Source organism: Festucalex cinctus, chromosome 4 (genome assembly GCF_051991245.1).
Source record: "Festucalex cinctus isolate MCC-2025b chromosome 4, RoL_Fcin_1.0, whole genome shotgun sequence".
NCBI classification, from domain to species: Eukaryota; Metazoa; Chordata; class Actinopteri; order Syngnathiformes; family Syngnathidae; genus Festucalex; species Festucalex cinctus.
Genome location: NC_135414.1, coordinates 29,944,214 through 29,961,581, shown reverse-complemented (window position 1 = coordinate 29,961,581; position 17,368 = coordinate 29,944,214). Strand labels below are relative to the sequence as shown.

The following is a 17,368-nucleotide window of genomic DNA, read 5'->3' as shown; positions in this document are numbered from 1 at the left end:
ATGAATGAACTTGCTTTGGAAAAATACTTGTGATCTGTGTTGTTATACAAAAACAACATCGGCTAGGACTTATTCATTTTTTTTGTTATTTACAAATTACAACCGCGTCAATGTTGGTCACTGGTCAGTCATGGCTTGTCTTTAATTGGCTACAGTACATTCCATTTATGTCACAGTCTACAGAGTTAGATGCCTAGAGAGTCGTCGTGTTTCTCCAAACGCGTGAAAATTTGTGGTCGTAAATATTGAACACTTTTAAAATTTAAGATTGTCAGCCCCGACTCGTTTTGGATCCTTTTACCGGGACAAATCCACTCTGAACACACCTCAGATTTGGGGATAATGTTATAGTACAATCATGTAAGACATAAAGGGTAGTCGGGCGTTTGACGTCCTTTGTTGGGAAGGGGCAAATCTGGACAAAAATGGCCCGATTGTCTTTGTGTGTACCCGGCCTTCGTGTCTAATCTAAGTAACCTGTAGTGCGTTACATCCAGACATCCGATGTCTCCATGGCCGTTCATCAAAAGCCAACTGTAAGTTTACAGATGAGCTCCTTGCAGCCGCAACGGCGTTTTGTTTGCGAGTCAGTCGACTGCGAAGTGGGCCAAACGTAGCGGGGGAAGTGGAGCAGGACTCCGTGAAGACGCCGTCTGCCGGGCTCCAGAGGGAGTCTGTTAGCGCGGCAAATGGGCCAGCACTAAAGAAGAAGACAAATAGGAAAAAAAAAAATAATAATTTGGTGCCGAATAGGAAGCTGTGAAGTCTGAAGTTTTCTGGTGGCTACCTGCTTGTGTGCTATATCTAATTGGACACCATGCAAGCCCCCGTTTGTTCGCAGATGTCATTCTTTTTTTTTTTCATTTTTCACTTCAAAACTTCAAAGATGGCCTGGGAGTAATCAAATGGCCATGTGTTGGTGATGGTGATTAAGCCATTTGTTTTTTTGTTTGTTTGGGTGTGCGTTTGTCTGTTCACATTTTTAGTCGTTAATGTGTTTGTGAAATTGTGAGCTCTTGATCTAGTGCGCTGGCGTGCCATTTTGTTTGTAAGCCCGTTTGTGGGTAGTTTATTTATTTCTTACTGTGTTAGTCCATTTGCCTGTTAATTTTCTGCTGTTGTTATTTTTGTGATTTTTGTCAGTAGTTAGTTTTTTGTTAGTTACTCTTCGTTAATGTGTTAGTTATCTCATTTTTTTTTTAGTTTGTTTTAGCGTGCTGACTTAGCCTGTGTTATGTTCTGAGGTTGGATCCCAAAAGCGCAGACACAAATAAGAGTTTAACACTTTATTCGCATAACATCAAGAGGCGTGGAACTAACTTGACTTGACCAGAAACAACGAGAAGGCATCGCGGAAAAGAGGAGCAGGTGGCTAGCTGGACAGAGGAATAATTAGACAAAAAGCACACATTTCTAAGACAGCATAAATAGACAGTTGAATCGATCTGATTGGTTGTGGCTAGACATGTGGGTAACAGGACTGACATGGAATTATCTGATTGGCTGTTGACCTGATAGAGATTAAAGATTCCTGACATCACATAGGGTATTACCAGTTGAAACTAGATGCCGATTTCGTCAGTTCAAAAGAGACACGACCTCATGGTCATGACCCAAACATAACCCTTGCATGACAGTAAACAAAAACCTTACATGACCCTAGTCACGACAGTAAGCATAACCCTTGCATGACCCAAACATAACGCTTGCAGATTGTAATTGGGACTTTTTTTTTTTTTGTATTTTTATTACCAGTAGAGGTGCACTGATCACAATTTTCCGGCTAATCGCCGTTCTTTTTGCTGATGCCGATTTTTCACTACAAGCAGTGTATACCTTCAGTGTTCCATTCTTATTTTATTGGAAAACATTGAACAATATCGGTGAATTAATACAAATGGGTTGTTTTAACTGCACATGAATTTGTTCCCTTAAATAAAAATGAAAATCCTATTCGTCGTCTCAGCAGAAGAGGACAGTGGCTGACTTTTTCAGACCTCTGTGGAGGGAAATGAGATTGGTGGAAAAAAATCTGTTCATTTTTAAGGGATCGGCTGAACTCCCAATATTAAGGAAATTGGGGCAGATAAATCAGCCGGCCGATCGATCGGTGCACCCCTGATTACCGGTAATACTGTTAAAAAATACAAACATGACAAGCGTTTAACTGAATATAAATACAGTAATTAAACACTTTTGATTAATATATATATATATATATATATATATATATATATATATATTTGATTAAATAATGACATATAACCTCTGGGTGATAACTACAAAATAAATTGAGTAAAAAAAAAAGAAAAGTGCAAGACTGCTTATTTTGAATACCGCAAGTCATAAAATAAAAATGGTGACCGGGAAACCGACATGATACTTTATCACACTGTTTACTTCTCTTTACTCGACTTGCCGTGCTGCAGCCTGTTGCCCGCCGCCCGGCCCGCCTTTGTCCCGCCTTTGTCCCGACTCCATGACGTGAGCGCGGCTGGCTCAGCTGGATTCCAGCGGCGTGTTGCATAGTAGGGCATCCGGGCTCGCAAAACCCGGTACTTGCCGGATGGTGGTCGGCGGCCAAACGCAGTCAATCAGCCCTTTTTGAAGAGCATAATTTGCAGTCTCCTGGAAGTTGTTGTCATCCATGTCATGTCATGAACGTAACTCGGTCTGACATGGCTTCTACCAGGAAAAGATTACAGTATGTTAGGCTGGCCATGTGGTATCCATGTGGTACAGTATGATACTGTACTGATACTTGTACTGTATCCCTATTTGGGGGTCTTTTAGCATGTTTGTTTGTTGCTCCAGTTTCCTTATCTGAGCTCTCTTGTCTGAATGTGCCTCAGTCATTTCTATTTACAGAGTAGGTTGTCCATTCATCAGCTTCCATAAAAGCACTATTGTTGTTTTCCTTGATGTGGACTCATTCATAAAAAGTATGACAAGTATAAAAAAGAAGCGGCGCTTCAAAGTGTGTTTGCTCTTCTGGGAAAGTTTTTTTTTTTTCCCCTTTCTATTTTGTGGTGAGGGCGGCATTCTTGTGTGTTTACGTCCCCTATTTGTCTTGGTGTCTTTTCTCACGTTACAGACATTTCGGCAGGTTCCCATCTCACGACGTGGGTTCCATGTCTGTGCATGCGGGGTAAACACCTCCCAAAAAGTATGGGAGTTCTTTTTATTTTTTTTATTTTTTTTGTACGTGTTTTATTCCCCTTCCCAGTGCTTTGTATCTCAGGAGGAGATGAAAGCACATCATTAAAGTACAAAGGAAGTCCTCTGGGATTTACGGGAAAGGGATTTTTTTTTTTTTTTTGTATTTTTAACCTCAGCCCACAGGGAATACACATAAAAACAGAGGGATCGGCTTGTTGCTCAGCCCGCGATTAGCTTCATTTACCGCCGTTTGCATGTCAGTGTTGCTCTTTTTGGGCTTGTTGTTTGGCACGGTCCTTGTTATTTGTAATACTAGTAGGGCTGTAATGCTATGCTGAAAAAACATGGTTGAGTTCGTACCTTGGTTTTTAAGGTCACGGCTCAGTCACGTCGGATACAGTAAAGGAACAAAGATCACCATAAACATGCTTTTTCACTTTTTCCGTTAAAAAGAACGTTTGATACAGTGGTGCCTTGAGATAAGAGTTTGAATCGTAACCACGCTTGATCAAATCATCTTTTCCCTCTCCCCACTAAAATGCATGCAACTGCCATTACTATGTTCTGGGCCCTCAAAAAAACATCACCTAAAAAATTTTGTAATGGGAATTTTATTTTCTATTGAGAAAACTAGCACCCTGAAAACCATCCATCCCTCCATCCATCCATGCATGTACTGCTTATCTTTACCTCGGTTACCGGTGTGCTGAAGCGTGAGAGAGACTTTATGGCCTTGTCTTTGTCCACAGTTTTTTGACATCTTAGCAAAAAAAATAAAAAATTCTTCAGTATTGTCACCGTATTTTAAGGTCCATATCCCCGCGACCTGTTCACAGAGGCTGATTGGGCTGGTAATGACAGGGTCGGCTGTGTAAAGCAGGGACATTCATGGCTACTTTAATTGAACAGTCACACCCATCTGTGGAATGCCTGAAAGAGAACATTACTGGTTTGGTTGTGGCGACGGGGCCACTGTAATTATGCGGCCTTTGATTGGGATCCGCGAAACACCGTCTGATTGTGATGAGCTTTGACTGGCTCGAGTGTCTTGTCAGACGTATGGTTAAAGTTTGTTTGGCTACCAGGGTCCATTTCACCTTCTGTTTTGTGGTTGCACAAAATATCAAGTGAGAAAAAGTATGTAGCGGTGACTCAATGTGCTTTTTTGCTTGTAGTCTCTACTTGAAGCATATTTTCGGTTGTTTTTTTTTAAATGCGATAATGAAAACTACGGGTTAGCAATTCAGCATAATTTATTTATTGTATATTTGCTTAATTTTTAAATGTTTTTTGTATTTTATATTTATTTTCACATTTTCAGGTATTGATTACGCTCTGGTGTGAAATTGATGATTGACACTGGCATTAATTCTTGCAAATTTGCAATCGGTGGATGTGTAGCATTGAGACTCCTTTATCGGAGCCAATGAGGTTAACTGGATGGGCTCCAAGCAGGCCTTGAAGTCTAGTTGCGATAAGTCGCACATGAGCATGACATTTAAGGTTGCCAGCGAGGTCTGCTGTTGCCTTACGGGAATCTTATATGCCAGCTCAGCTGTCCTTCCCATTAAATTCCAGGGATTGTTCAGTCTGCTTTAGCATGTCAACACAAAAAAAAAGGGAATGTGTGCGTGTGAATCCAATCAAAGAATAGTCGGCAGCATTGTATGTACAAACACCAATTTCAATCAAGTTGGAATCAAATTTTGCAAATCCTTTTCAATGTATAGTTAATTGAATATATTAAAAGACAAGATATTGAATGTTCAAACAGATGAATAGTAGTTGTGATTTTGGAAATATTCTGTCATTTTAAATGTGATGCCTGCAACGTGTTCCAAAAAAAAGCTGGGACAGGAGGAACAAAAGACTGTGAAAGTTGAGGAATGCTTAAAAACACATTTGGATCATTCCACATGTTGAACCGGTAAATTGAAAACAGGTGAGTGTCACAATTCTAAAAGGAGCATATCTGAAAGTGTCAGTTGTTCACAAGCAAGGATGGGGCGAGTTTCACTACTTTGTGGATAACAAAGCAAATAGTCCAACAGTTTTGGAATATTTCTCAACTTAGAATTGCAAAGAATTTACGAATTTCATCATCTACTGTCCATATTGTCATCAAAAGATTGAGAGAATCTGAAGAAATTTCTGAATGTATGCAGCAAGGCCAAAAACCAACATTGATTGCCTCCGCTGGCACTGCATTAAACACCCGGGTGGGCGTTGCTTTCCAGAGGTTGGGGCGTGGGATCCCGGGGGTGTTGCGTTTCTCCAGGAGCATGTGGTACCATCTCTACCTGTTTGGTAGTGTCCGTTTACAGTGAGGGTTGGACTCCGCCAAGGCTACCTTTCATTACCAATTCTGTTTATAATATTTCTGGACAGAAATTCTAGGCATAACCAAAGTGTTGAACGGGTCCGGTTTGGTGGTTTCGGTATTCCATCTCTGCTTTTTGATTCAGAGTGGCATTGAATGTGGCAACTATAACTAGAACAGTTGTGTGCAAAACTATTGCGATGCCTTCAGCCATTATCGTCATCCTGTTACACCTGAATATCACAGTATCAGTCTCCATCTTATAAAGGACTAGTACCTGGATGGTGTGATTGCTCCTTGAAAACCTCACACACCCTTTTTTTTTTTTCATTGTCTGGCTTCTCTGGGTGGGAACAACACTTTTTATTTGTCATGTCTTTTCCAGGGCAGTCAGTCGGGGGGTGCCAGGAATGTCTTTTGTCTCCCGGTTATCCAGTGGTGTCAGCTGATCTGACAAATGTGTTTTCCAAACAAGTTCCACAAGGTGAACTGCTGGCTCTGTTTAGACGAGCCGGAGTGAAATAACTTCCCTTTGCCACCTCCGATGCTTTGGCTACACGGTATTATAAGGAAAGATTGAACCGCCAAGCGGCATGGCATCAACAAAGACTTGAAGGGAATAACAGAGGATGTCCTGGATTCAATGTTTCTTGGCCTTTTTTTTTTAATGGCAAAAAATTGATTTGTATATTTGTTCGTTTATAAATGCGCGTAGTCCTTGACAAGGTCTTTATTGCACCTCCACAATTGAGCTACATTTAGAGAACATTTCACTTCATCTATGGACTGTTAGACCACCAATGCAGACCTTATGTCCAAAATCCCTCTGCAAGTCCTCGGTCGCACTCAAACGGCCGTCACAAAGTGGAATCTCAAGTCCGAGAGCACTTCGCATCTGTTTCCTTTTGACTGTAATTAGCCTCGGACAACAGATCTCTCCCGTGGAAGGCCTCCTCGCTGTGGGTGACCCAAATAAGGAAGGATCTTTTCGATTGTCTCACCTACAAGAGTATTATTTAATGTCAACCGCCTGCACTTGTTCAATTTTCATCTCTTTAATAAGTGCTAACATTTCAGTCGGTAGTACAGTGAACCCCTGCTGGTTGACGATTCATCGTTTGAGAACTCATCTGCTCGCCATCTTTTCTAATCAAAACCTGTCAGTGTAAAACACAGCGAATGATGCAGCCATTTTGGGCAAATTCCATGTCTCAAGATCTCATTTTGATGGGCTACTTGCGTCGGGGATTTGCCCAGATGATCCACATTAGGGAGCAGTTGTCCTAGACAGATTCAGATTTAATTGTATCAACGGTTCACCATTAATAAAGCATGTGAAGGCCAATTCATTGATTTATTTGTATTATCATTACTGTATTTACTGTTAATCCACACACCTCCCGATTTTATTTACAGAGTAGTTCTCTCCAATAAACAGTGAGGACAAAAACGGACCAGCTAGCAAACTTAAACTTAGCCAAGCACAAATCCCAAAGGTCTGTTCAGGACATCGCCACACATTCCCCTTGCTTCTCGGTGCGTTCCAGTAATCAAGCAAATTTGGGAAAATAAACAACACCGGCGCAGTCTCCATAAACACCGCAACAGCATTGGTGATGGACAGAAAACACAATGTGCCCACATATTACTGTTTCCAGTCCCGCACAAAGCCGACTCTGTTTGCATCGGACAGTTTGTCAGTGTTGAAGGCAGCTCAATGTTTGGGGCCGCCAGCAGCGCGTCTGCTAACTGCGCGGGCCAACTAGCATCATTAGGACGCCGATCTCCATTTAAAGTGAATTTGCAGCTCTCGAAATGACCGACCCGGCCGATAGACGGCGTGGCATCTGGATGTCCGGCGGAGCGGAGTCACATCCATGAGACGGCGGCGCCAAAGTGCTCCGAGCAAATAAAGATGACAGCAAAGACGTTAGCACACTGTCAAGTGGAATGTGTGTTTGTGTTTGGCGTGCCAGGAGTCATCAAACATCAAGATAGCGAGATAAAAACAAAAGCATCGCTGTGGACAAGATTTACAGATGCTGTTGAAGTCTTCCGTAAAAATATTTACACAGGACCCAATCTGCCGGAGACAATGGAGTGTATTGGTGGAAAGTGTTACTAATGGGACAGGACAACCAAATGGGCCCCATTTATTTTGATTGAGACCCATCTCCAGAGAGCGCAAAGTCGGTAAAGTTCTCCCAAATTGTCTCGACAACCATCACAATTAATTAGGGATTGGACGACAGCCAAGTCACAGTTCCGGATGTCAACGGACCAAACTAAAGGGTGGCTAAATGTGTCGGGTTCAGTGGCTTTGACATCCTAACCAAAATATATATGACAAATGTGCCATTTTTAGATACGGACAAAATCAGAGTAAAAAACGTGTGCTTAACTCATTTGCTCCCAATAATGTGTAAATACGTTTTTTTTTTTTTTTTTTTTTTAACGTTTTAAAAAAAACAACGTGAAGCGCAAGACCTTGTTTTGTGCGTTTGACGAGTTTGAGAAAAGTTTAAATTAGGTTCACCTGTAAAAGTTTAATGTGCATTTTCCCTCCGTTCAACAGATGTTTAATCAAGAATCAAACTACTGATGAAAAGGTAGGGGTATCAAATAACATTACTCCTGTTATAAATTAAGACGGAATGGCTCAGCTCTTCTGTTAATTGGAAAGCTAGGTCATATAGAAAGTTAAAGGATCCCTGTTGGGCCTGTTAGTGTTTTCACCTGGGCAACACGGCCAATGGAAAACACCGCCACCATTGCCGGGAGCGAGCACACGGATGTTTCTCGTGTAGCGTTCTAATCAGGGCAGGTTTGTTCGGCTCCGCATCAGGCAGGGATCATCCTCGGATGGGAACCGAGCATGAACAAATTAGGAAGACACAGACCACCGTCGACGAGGACCAAGAGTCTGCTTGTTTTCGCCGTGCATTTGGGGGTCTACGACAATAGCTTAATTTGGATGCAACGGACCAGAAAGATTCTTGCTGTTTGGCTGGCGACCGTTGTGGAGTTCCCAGAATACTTTCCCGCCGGGGCAGGCATTTGTGACCCAATCCTTTTTGATCCACGCCGTTCTCTAACAAATGAATGGAAAAGGTGAACACGCTGCTAATCAGAGCATCAGTCATGTTTTGTACAGTGCACCGAGAAACTTTGTTACACACCCTTATCCCGAAACAGATTACAGTAAATAAATTTTTGTTCTTCGATATTCTATATGTTATCCGCCTCATTGACTACTAATAATCAGTATCGATATCGGGCCTGAAAAAACAAACAAAAAACATATCAGTCTATCTATAGTGGTTAACAACTATTAGAAATGCTAAAATTGCTTTGCAAGATTCCTAAAAGTTTTATGATGGTGACATTTTCACCCTATTTCTAATATTTCCTATTGGGAACTAGTTTTGAGAATAACTTGCCAAGTCCCCCTCTGTGTTTTTGGAGGCAAGCCCACCATATGAAACTCCTCCACCCTCCTTATCCCCCACCTTCTCCCATCCCGTATTTCTTCCTGTGTCGCAGCAGCCCTGCAACATGTTAGCACAAAAGCTGGTATCCATTATTTGTCAGCCTTGCGTTTATTGCAGCATGTTCCCGCCCTTTTTCTTTACCCCAGCTGTTTCGTCACCATTTTTTTTTTTTTTTTTTTTTTTGGTCTTTCAACTTAGCGTAAGGTCACAGGGTTGCTTAAGGAGGCGTAAGGGAGGGTGGGCGGAGGTTTAGAGGAAGAACATTGTATGCCAGAGAGAGACACGCGACCACAAAAACAGCCCGCTGAATGGCTGATGGGGACCACACAGTTTGGACAGTTCTGATTGGTGGGCCGGTGAAGGTCGCCTCATGGTCACTGACTGATGATGTGTTGTCGTCGGGTTGGACAGACTGCGGGTCCGTCGGTGGCTTTGTGGGTTCAGTTGGCATAAAAATATGTTTTTGTGTTATTTTTTTATGTTAAGGAATGACTTTGTTGTTGCGTTGACATCTGAATTTACTTGACTTGGATGGAGTCTATTGATTCCATGGCCCGCCCACGTTAGATTGTTCAATTTCTGTCACGGGTCGATGAAACTTTTTTTGTTCCATGTGTTAGGGCTGCTCGATTATGGGAAATATAATAATCACCATTATTTTGATAAAATATTAAGACCAATTAAAAAAAATAGAAGCATAATAATTATGTAAGTACCTTTTGGACCAAACAGAATTTTTTTTTATAATAATATTTATTGGTTTATTTTTTTTATTTTTGTTATATTGGCAAAAACTTGAAGTGCACTGTGCAGTAGGATGATCATTTATTTTTTGTTGCAAAACCAGAAAATGTTTAAAATTTAAAAAAATATTAAGACAAATACAATTCTTTGAAACACTAATACAAGCTCCTTTTGAATGAAAAAAAATTTAATTAGTTACTTTAATATAAAAAAAAAAGGTGTAAATGTATACATTTAAACACCTCAAAAAAGAGTATTAATCTTTTTTTTTTTTTTTTTTTTTTTTTTTTAACGATATGCTGATTTTTTTAATTATGAAGTGTAATAATTGGAATTTAATTTCAATTAATTGCACAGCCCTACCATGTGTTATCAGACATCTCCATCCTATTGTTCTTTTTCTGATTGGGACTTATTTGGGAGAATTTCCTAGTAGAAGCGCAGGAATTCACTCCAAACTGTTTACGTCAAATGAAAATGGCAGACCTTCTGTTTCATGTCATGCATGGATCCTTGAGACTTTTTTTTTTTTTTTTTCATATTGTTGTTTAGATAGACCATGTCCAACTTGATGTTAAGTGAAACTTATGTCGAGGGATTTTTTTATTATTATTTTTTTTTTTAAGTTTGAAAAACCGCAAAATGATGTCCCCTCAGGCAGTGAGCTGAATATTTCTGGAGGATAACTAAAACACTCAACGCAATTGGGCGTTGAAGGCAGCATGTGCGTCATGTCAATCGGCATCACTTAAACAGCACATCATTTCCCATGACTTCACTGTGCGGCCTGTTTAAACACCAAACGTACACACACACACACACGCGGTTTAATGCAAGCGTGTGACATCATTTTCACGACAGATTTTTCATCTCGTCTTTTCGAACGGATCAACTTCCTAAGTGAGTTTGGACCTACCATTCCTCCTGGAGGACTGTAAATCATGCTTATTATTCTTTACTTGTCCTAATATTGGAACACGAGGAGACCCCCCAAGACGGCAGATTGAGCAATTTGTGCACTTAGTGGGGATGTTTGTAGTTTTGTTGTCAGAAATCCGTTTTTTAGCACCATATATTTTCAAATGATACACATTTTTCATTGCCATTAGTTGGTCATCTTTTCATGCTATTTAGTTGTCACGTCCTTTTAAGTGAAATAATATGTATTAAAGTTATCAAACTGCTCGCAAGATGTAATTGTAGCCTCAGAGCAAACTCGCGTCCCTCACAAAGACGTGCATCGACGTAAACTGGCCGATCTTAGTCGCGGCTTCTACGTTGCTAGCATGACTTAATTCATGTTGGAGTGTTGCCAAACACAAAATGTTACCATTTTGATGTTGTGTGACGATATATCGATATCGCGATAAATGGTGATACTTTTTCTCCCGATTGCGGCGTCGCAAGTATCGTGATATTTGTAGTTAATATACAGCCACTATAACGGCTCCATTGTTCATTACTGATTGAGCAATTACTTGGCAGGCCGCTAGGGGGAGCACCACATACGAGTGGCAGGGAAATGTACGGAAGTCTTCAGGCGAAGAAGATTCATGAGCTTGCTTTTACTTGTGGAAGACATGTATCTGTCCAGCAACTGACTCACTTTTGCATACGTTTCTATGAAAAATGTGTATTATGTCTTCAATTTTAACATGTCAAAACACATTTTATGTTTTGACTTTTTGAAGCACACAGTTTCAGATTAATATTGTTGATTTAATTGGATTTAATATTTACATAATTTTATTTATTTAGTTTTGCAATGTTACACAAAAAGTCACAGTAAAAGGGAGACATTACTTATTTAGCCATTTTGGGCAGTCAAACGAATATTTTGCCTATAATGAATTTGATACTTTCATTATTTTTCATGTACAATTAGTACCTTTTAAAAACACATTTTGCAACTTGCTGTCGACTGAAAATGACACCACAAGGGCTCAGGTAACCAATCACAGCTCAGCTTGTGAACGTCACATGACCAAACCTAGAAAACAGGTGAGCTGTGATTGGTTACCTGAGCCCTTGTGATGTCATTTTCAGTCGACAGCAAGTTGCAAAATGTGTTTTTTTAAAGGTACTAATTGTACGTGAAAAATAATGGAAATATCAAATTAATTATAGACAAAATATTAACAATTTATTAAAAAGTCTTTTTTTTTTTTTTTTTTTCATTGAAATGTTTTTGTTGTTTTTGTTTCTGTGTTTCACCCATCAGAGTGCCCGGAGAAGTGCGGGCGGCGAGCGTGCACAGCGAGCGGCGACTGCTGCCACGCGCAGTGCCTGGGCAGCTGCGCCGTGGCGGGCAGCGACAGCTCCTGCGCCGCCTGCGTGCACTACTACCACCAGGGCCGCTGCGTGGCCGACTGTCCGCACGGCTCCTACAAGTTCGAGGGCTGGCGATGCGTCAGCGCCGAGCTCTGCTCCCGAGTCCACCTGCCGGACTACGACAGCTTCGTCATCCACGAGGGCGAGTGCATGTCGGAATGCCCCTTCGGGTATACGCGCACCTCCCCCAACAGGTGAGCCAGACGCGCTGCATCTATCAATCTTAAAGATAATTTGAGAACGATGACCTTAACTTGATGACTGTCACTGATTGGAGTTTTTAAGGCTCTGAGCTAAGCTAATTATAACCAATTAAAGGAACTCAATATTCCAGTTGAGAAATATGAGCATGTCAACGTGAAAGTATTACAGATACATTAACTCATTCTCTCCCAGCCATTTTCACTGAAGCAGTCCACTTTGCGGCTGTTTAACTGACAAATTTGATTGAAGGTCCACAGTATATTATGTTCCATTGCTATAAAAATATGAAACCTACCAAAAGAAATATTTGTCTCTTCTTTCATCAGGACAAAAAAAAAAAAGTATATTTCTAGCTCTTTCCATTTTGCAGCAATTAGCATTATAATGTAGCTATAGTTTCAAGATTATTCACAAATCTGTTTAAAACTGTGGGGAAAATAGCCTGTTGCAACATGACCTGGTTGATCTCTTAGACTCTGCTGCCACCTGCTGGGCCTGGTCATTTTTGTAATAACTACCATTGCTTCAACCCGTTCTCTTCAATTCAGAGGCTGCATCAAAGCCGTCTGTGTGCTGTAGCATAAAAAAAAACAAAAAAAAAACGTATAAATACGTCTTTGGGAGCATGGTAATATTTAAAATAGAACGTGTATATATACGTTTTTGGGAGCAAATGATTTAATATCAGTGATAATTTCGTTGACAAAAAATTGTCATCAATTTCGTCACGAAAATTTGTTTTCAGACGAAAATTAAACGAAAACTAAAATAGAAGCCATTCATTGAGACTATAACGATAACTAAAATTGACTGACAATTTCGTCAATGACTAAAACAAAAATGAAAACACGGTGACGAAAATTCACACAATCTAATCAGAAGGAACGAAACGCGGGTGGAAGAAAAGAATCATTCAAACTGTTCACTTCATTTAGTGTTCAAACATATTTACATTCGTTTTGCAGCTGTAAGATTAATCTCAATTATGCACTTGTGTGTGAATGAGTTAAAAGTTGAAATGTATGCTGAAGGAAATTACGGTAGTCAACGAAAAAAAGAGCAATTTTAGTCGACTAAATTGACAGTTTAGTCGACTAAAATTGCTCTTTTTTTTTTTCGTCGACTAAAATTGGACGAGAACTAAAATACAATCAGATGACTAAATTATGACTAAAACGTTAATTAATTTTAGTCAAAAGGCTCACTAAATCTAAATGAAAACTTCTTGTCAAAATTAACACTGATTAATATCCTACTATTGCTAGTTGCGAGGGAACCTCCTTTCCTTTCAGCTAGTAAAAAAAAAAAAAAAAAGTAAAGAAAAGACTGTTTTAGTCGTGCGTTTGTCCGTCTGTCTATCTCCAGCATGTCCTGCACCGCCTGCGACGGCCTGTGCGACAAAGTGTGCGAGGAGAAGGTGATTGACTCGGTGGACGCGGCGCAGTCCCTGAAAGGCTGCACGGTTATCAAAGGCAACCTGCACATCAACATCCGCAGAGGCCGTAAGTACACCGCGCCGATAACGTTGGCGTCTTAACCACCAAGTGACGCACGGTCAAAACACGCGGCGCGGGTAGCTAAGATATACAGTTGCAACCTCCATTTTTATGGACCCAAAACCAACATACTTGGGATTTAATGGACAGAAAATAGCTTAAAGTGCTTCTTTGTACAGTAGTTGTCAAAGTCTGTTAAAGTGTTCCCTTGTTTTCCGCTGGGGTTAGATTAAAAAAAAATACCCGCAATAAATGAAATCCGTGAAGTAGTTACCTTTTATTTTTTACATTTATTATAAATGTTTAAAAGCTTATTTAAACATTCTCAATGTACAAACCGTTATAAATTTGATGATAAAATAGGTACATTACTGGGAAAAAAAAAATGCATGCAAAATTGCACTAAAAAATCAAAACAGCTAGGCTGCGAAAAGTGAACTGCGTTATGGCGAGGGAACACTGTAGTTCCAGAATTGTGCGCTGTTGTTTACTGGCGGCCACGTTGGCGACTTTTCCATCAAAGGCTATGGAAAGCGTGAACAACGTTAGTTTAGGATTTCCAGAAGAAAGTAGCATTTCATATCTATCTTTTCATATTTTTGTCTGTCATTTAATGGCGCAAGCGTCTGTCGGACATGCAATTTTTGTATTTTTTTTTTATCTCTGGCATCGAATTGTAACAGAGGTGAAAAGTAGGATGTAACTATGTCCAAACATCACAATATAATATCATGATATGAAGTTCACGATACGATAATGATCACGATATTGTGAGGAGGTTGGTGAGACAAAAATCTATTAGCGTATACCAATGGGTTGCATCGCAACATAAAATAAAGGAACTGGCCTCACCGTTGCAATACTTTTAAAGGGGAGTGAGGTAAACGTATGAGAGCAAAACACTTTTTACAATCCGCAGTGATGTCACATGGAGTCTAGACCAGGACCTCGGAAAGTCTGAGGACCGTCATTTCCACACTTCAAGTCATAACTAGAATAAGAAAGTGCAATGGTATATATTAAATGTTTTTTTTTTTTTGTTTTTTGTTTTTTTTAACATTGTGTCTCAACAGACAACATGGTGGCCGAGCTGGAGAGCTTCACGGGTTTGATCCAGAGGGTGACGGGCTACGTGCGCATCCGACACTCGCACACTCTCAGCTCGCTGGCCTTCCTGCGCAGCCTGCGATACATCGACGGCGAAGAACTACTGGATGAGTAAGAACACGCAAACAAAACAAAGAAGCTAAGACCCTGTGTTTTTTTTTTTTTTTTATGTTAATTGTAGTTAACGTCACTTTACACTTGTGTGGCAGTTCATGTGAACGTCCAAATTAATATTAACGGTTTAGTTGTTTCTCATCAAGTTCGGCTCAGTCAAATCAAGAAATTATCTGAACACTGCAGCAAAAACATCCTCCTCCCGTTTCTCCTTGAGTTCACAAGAATCTTTTCTGTCTCAAGGCTCCACATTGCAGTCATTCCTGTATGTCTAGGTGGTACCCAGCGTATCATAAAAAGCCACCTAAGTATTTTGACTTTTTTTGAGCTGATGATGCCCAGAATATGGAGGTGATATATGACCGAATGACGACGACTCCTTCCCCGTTTGCCCCCGTCCAGCATGTACGCCTTCTCGGCGTTCGACAACCAGCAGCTGCAGTACCTGTGGGACTGGAAGCAGCACAACCTCACCATCAGGAACGGGAAGCTGTTCTTCCGGGCCAACCCCAAGCTCTGCTTGTCGGAGATCCAGAAGATGTGGGAGCAGACGGGCGTTCCGGGGCGCTTCGACGGAAGCGACTTCCGCAACAACGGCGACCGAGCCAGCTGTACGCGCCAAAAGCAGTCCAAATATTTCCTGTTTTCGTTGGGGTTGCTGTCGCTTAGTTTGGCACTTTCCGCTGCATGGTGCTCAGTTTCATTTTTTTTTTTTTTTTTTTTTTAATTGTTATAAGCAGGTATGATCATGATTTCTAGACTCCTTTATTTATATAAATTTTAATATTATTATATTATTTAATATTTTTTTTCTGCTATTTTTTTGTTTAAATATTTATATTTATTTATTTAATACGTTGCATTAATGTTTATTTTTATTTTCCTTTTTTTCTCTTCCCAAATATCTTTGAAATTTTTTTTTTTTACACATTATTTTTTTTATTTTAATGTTGGGGGAATTTCTTGTCTAATATACAGTAGGTGCTTTTTCAGGTGTTTTTATTTATTTTTTGTTAACTAATATTTTTGTATTTTGTTCTATTTTTCCCCCCCAATTCTTAGATAATATTTAATTCCATTTATTTTAACACTCTACTGAGATACTCTTGTTGAGTACAGCTAAACTGAGCTATGGACGGCACTGTGCAGTGGGAAAAAAAAAAAAAACACATCAAGGACCCCCTGAGAAACTCATGACTTTTCAGGTCAATGCAGGATTTCTTTTTGATAAGAAGAAGTGTCTTTTACCGTGCCCCCACCCCTCAGGCGAAAGCACCATCCTGCAGTTCAAGTCCAACAGCACCAGCAGCACCAGGATCAAGCTGACCTGGCAGCGCTACCGCCCCCGAGACTACCGAGACCTCATCAGCTTTATCGTCTACTACAAAGAGGCGTACGTCTCTATTTACTCCCTTCTTCTGATCACTCGGTGCAGTGCACTCATTATTCACGAACACCCCCTCCCCGCCTTCCCGTAGGCCGTACCAGAACATCACCGAGTTTGAGGGTCAGGACGGCTGCGGCTCCAACAGCTGGAACATGGTGGACGTGGAGCTGCACCAGGACAAGGACACGGACCCCGGCGTGCTGCTGTCCAGCCTGAAGCCGTGGACGCAGTACGCCGTCTTCGTCAAGGCCATCACGCTCATGGTGGACGACAAGCAGGTGCCCAGTGCCAAGAGCAAGGTGGTGTACATCCGCACCAGCCCCTCAGGTAAGCCCGACTCGGAGGAGCAGTGGCGAGCGGCTCATAATTTCTTCTGAAAATATTTTGGTAGTACTCCGCCTGAAATATCTGTTCAAATATTTTTGGCAACTAAGGCGTGTGATTTCATTTCCTCGTTCCATCCTTTCCCACTTGAATCTGTCATCATTTCAAACTCCGCCGCCTGTTTTGTGTCCGCAGCGCCCTCCATGCCTCAGGACGTGCGTGCCTACTCCAACTCCTCCACCCAGCTGGTGGTGCGCTGGCTGCCCCCGGTGTCCCCCAACGGCAATCAAACCTACTACCTGGTGCGCTGGCAGCAGCAGGCCGAAGACCGAGAACTGTACCAGCACAACTACTGCTCCAAAGGTAAGAAACACACGCGAGACAGTCAAGGTTATTTTAGTTAACTAAAACGAAGGAAAAAACTAAAGCTAAAATTCAAAAAACAATTTTGTTCACAAAATAAAAAAGAAAACGCTTTTTAAAAATACTTATTTTATGTACAATTAATACCATTAACTCATTCACTGCCAGCCATTTTCACAGAAGCAGTCCCGTTCGCTCCCGGCTGTTTTACTGGATTTTGACTGATTTTTATTGACTGAGAATATTGTGTTCAATTGCTATAAAAGCATGGAACCTACCAAAAGAAAGATTAAAGTCTCTTCTTTCTATCTGTTTCCGTTTTGCAGCA

The 17,368-nt window shown here is 40.8% G+C and overlaps 1 protein-coding gene across 4 annotated transcripts in view; it reads left to right on the top strand.

Annotated features, from left to right (window-relative positions):
* igf1rb (insulin-like growth factor 1b receptor) overlaps nt 1-17,368 on the top strand; it is a 48,092-nt gene that overhangs the window by 17,486 nt on the left and 13,238 nt on the right. For all 4 annotated transcript variants that reach the window (XM_077520204.1, XM_077520205.1, XM_077520206.1 and 1 more), the window contains 7 exons: nt 11,936-12,239; nt 13,615-13,751; nt 14,819-14,963; nt 15,369-15,577; nt 16,233-16,359; nt 16,445-16,680; nt 16,873-17,040. In XM_077520204.1, coding sequence (XP_077376330.1) covers nt 11,936-12,239; nt 13,615-13,751; nt 14,819-14,963; nt 15,369-15,577; nt 16,233-16,359; nt 16,445-16,680; nt 16,873-17,040 — 1,326 coding nt within the window. The remainder of the gene's footprint in view (nt 1-11,935; nt 12,240-13,614; nt 13,752-14,818; nt 14,964-15,368; nt 15,578-16,232; nt 16,360-16,444; nt 16,681-16,872; nt 17,041-17,368) is intronic.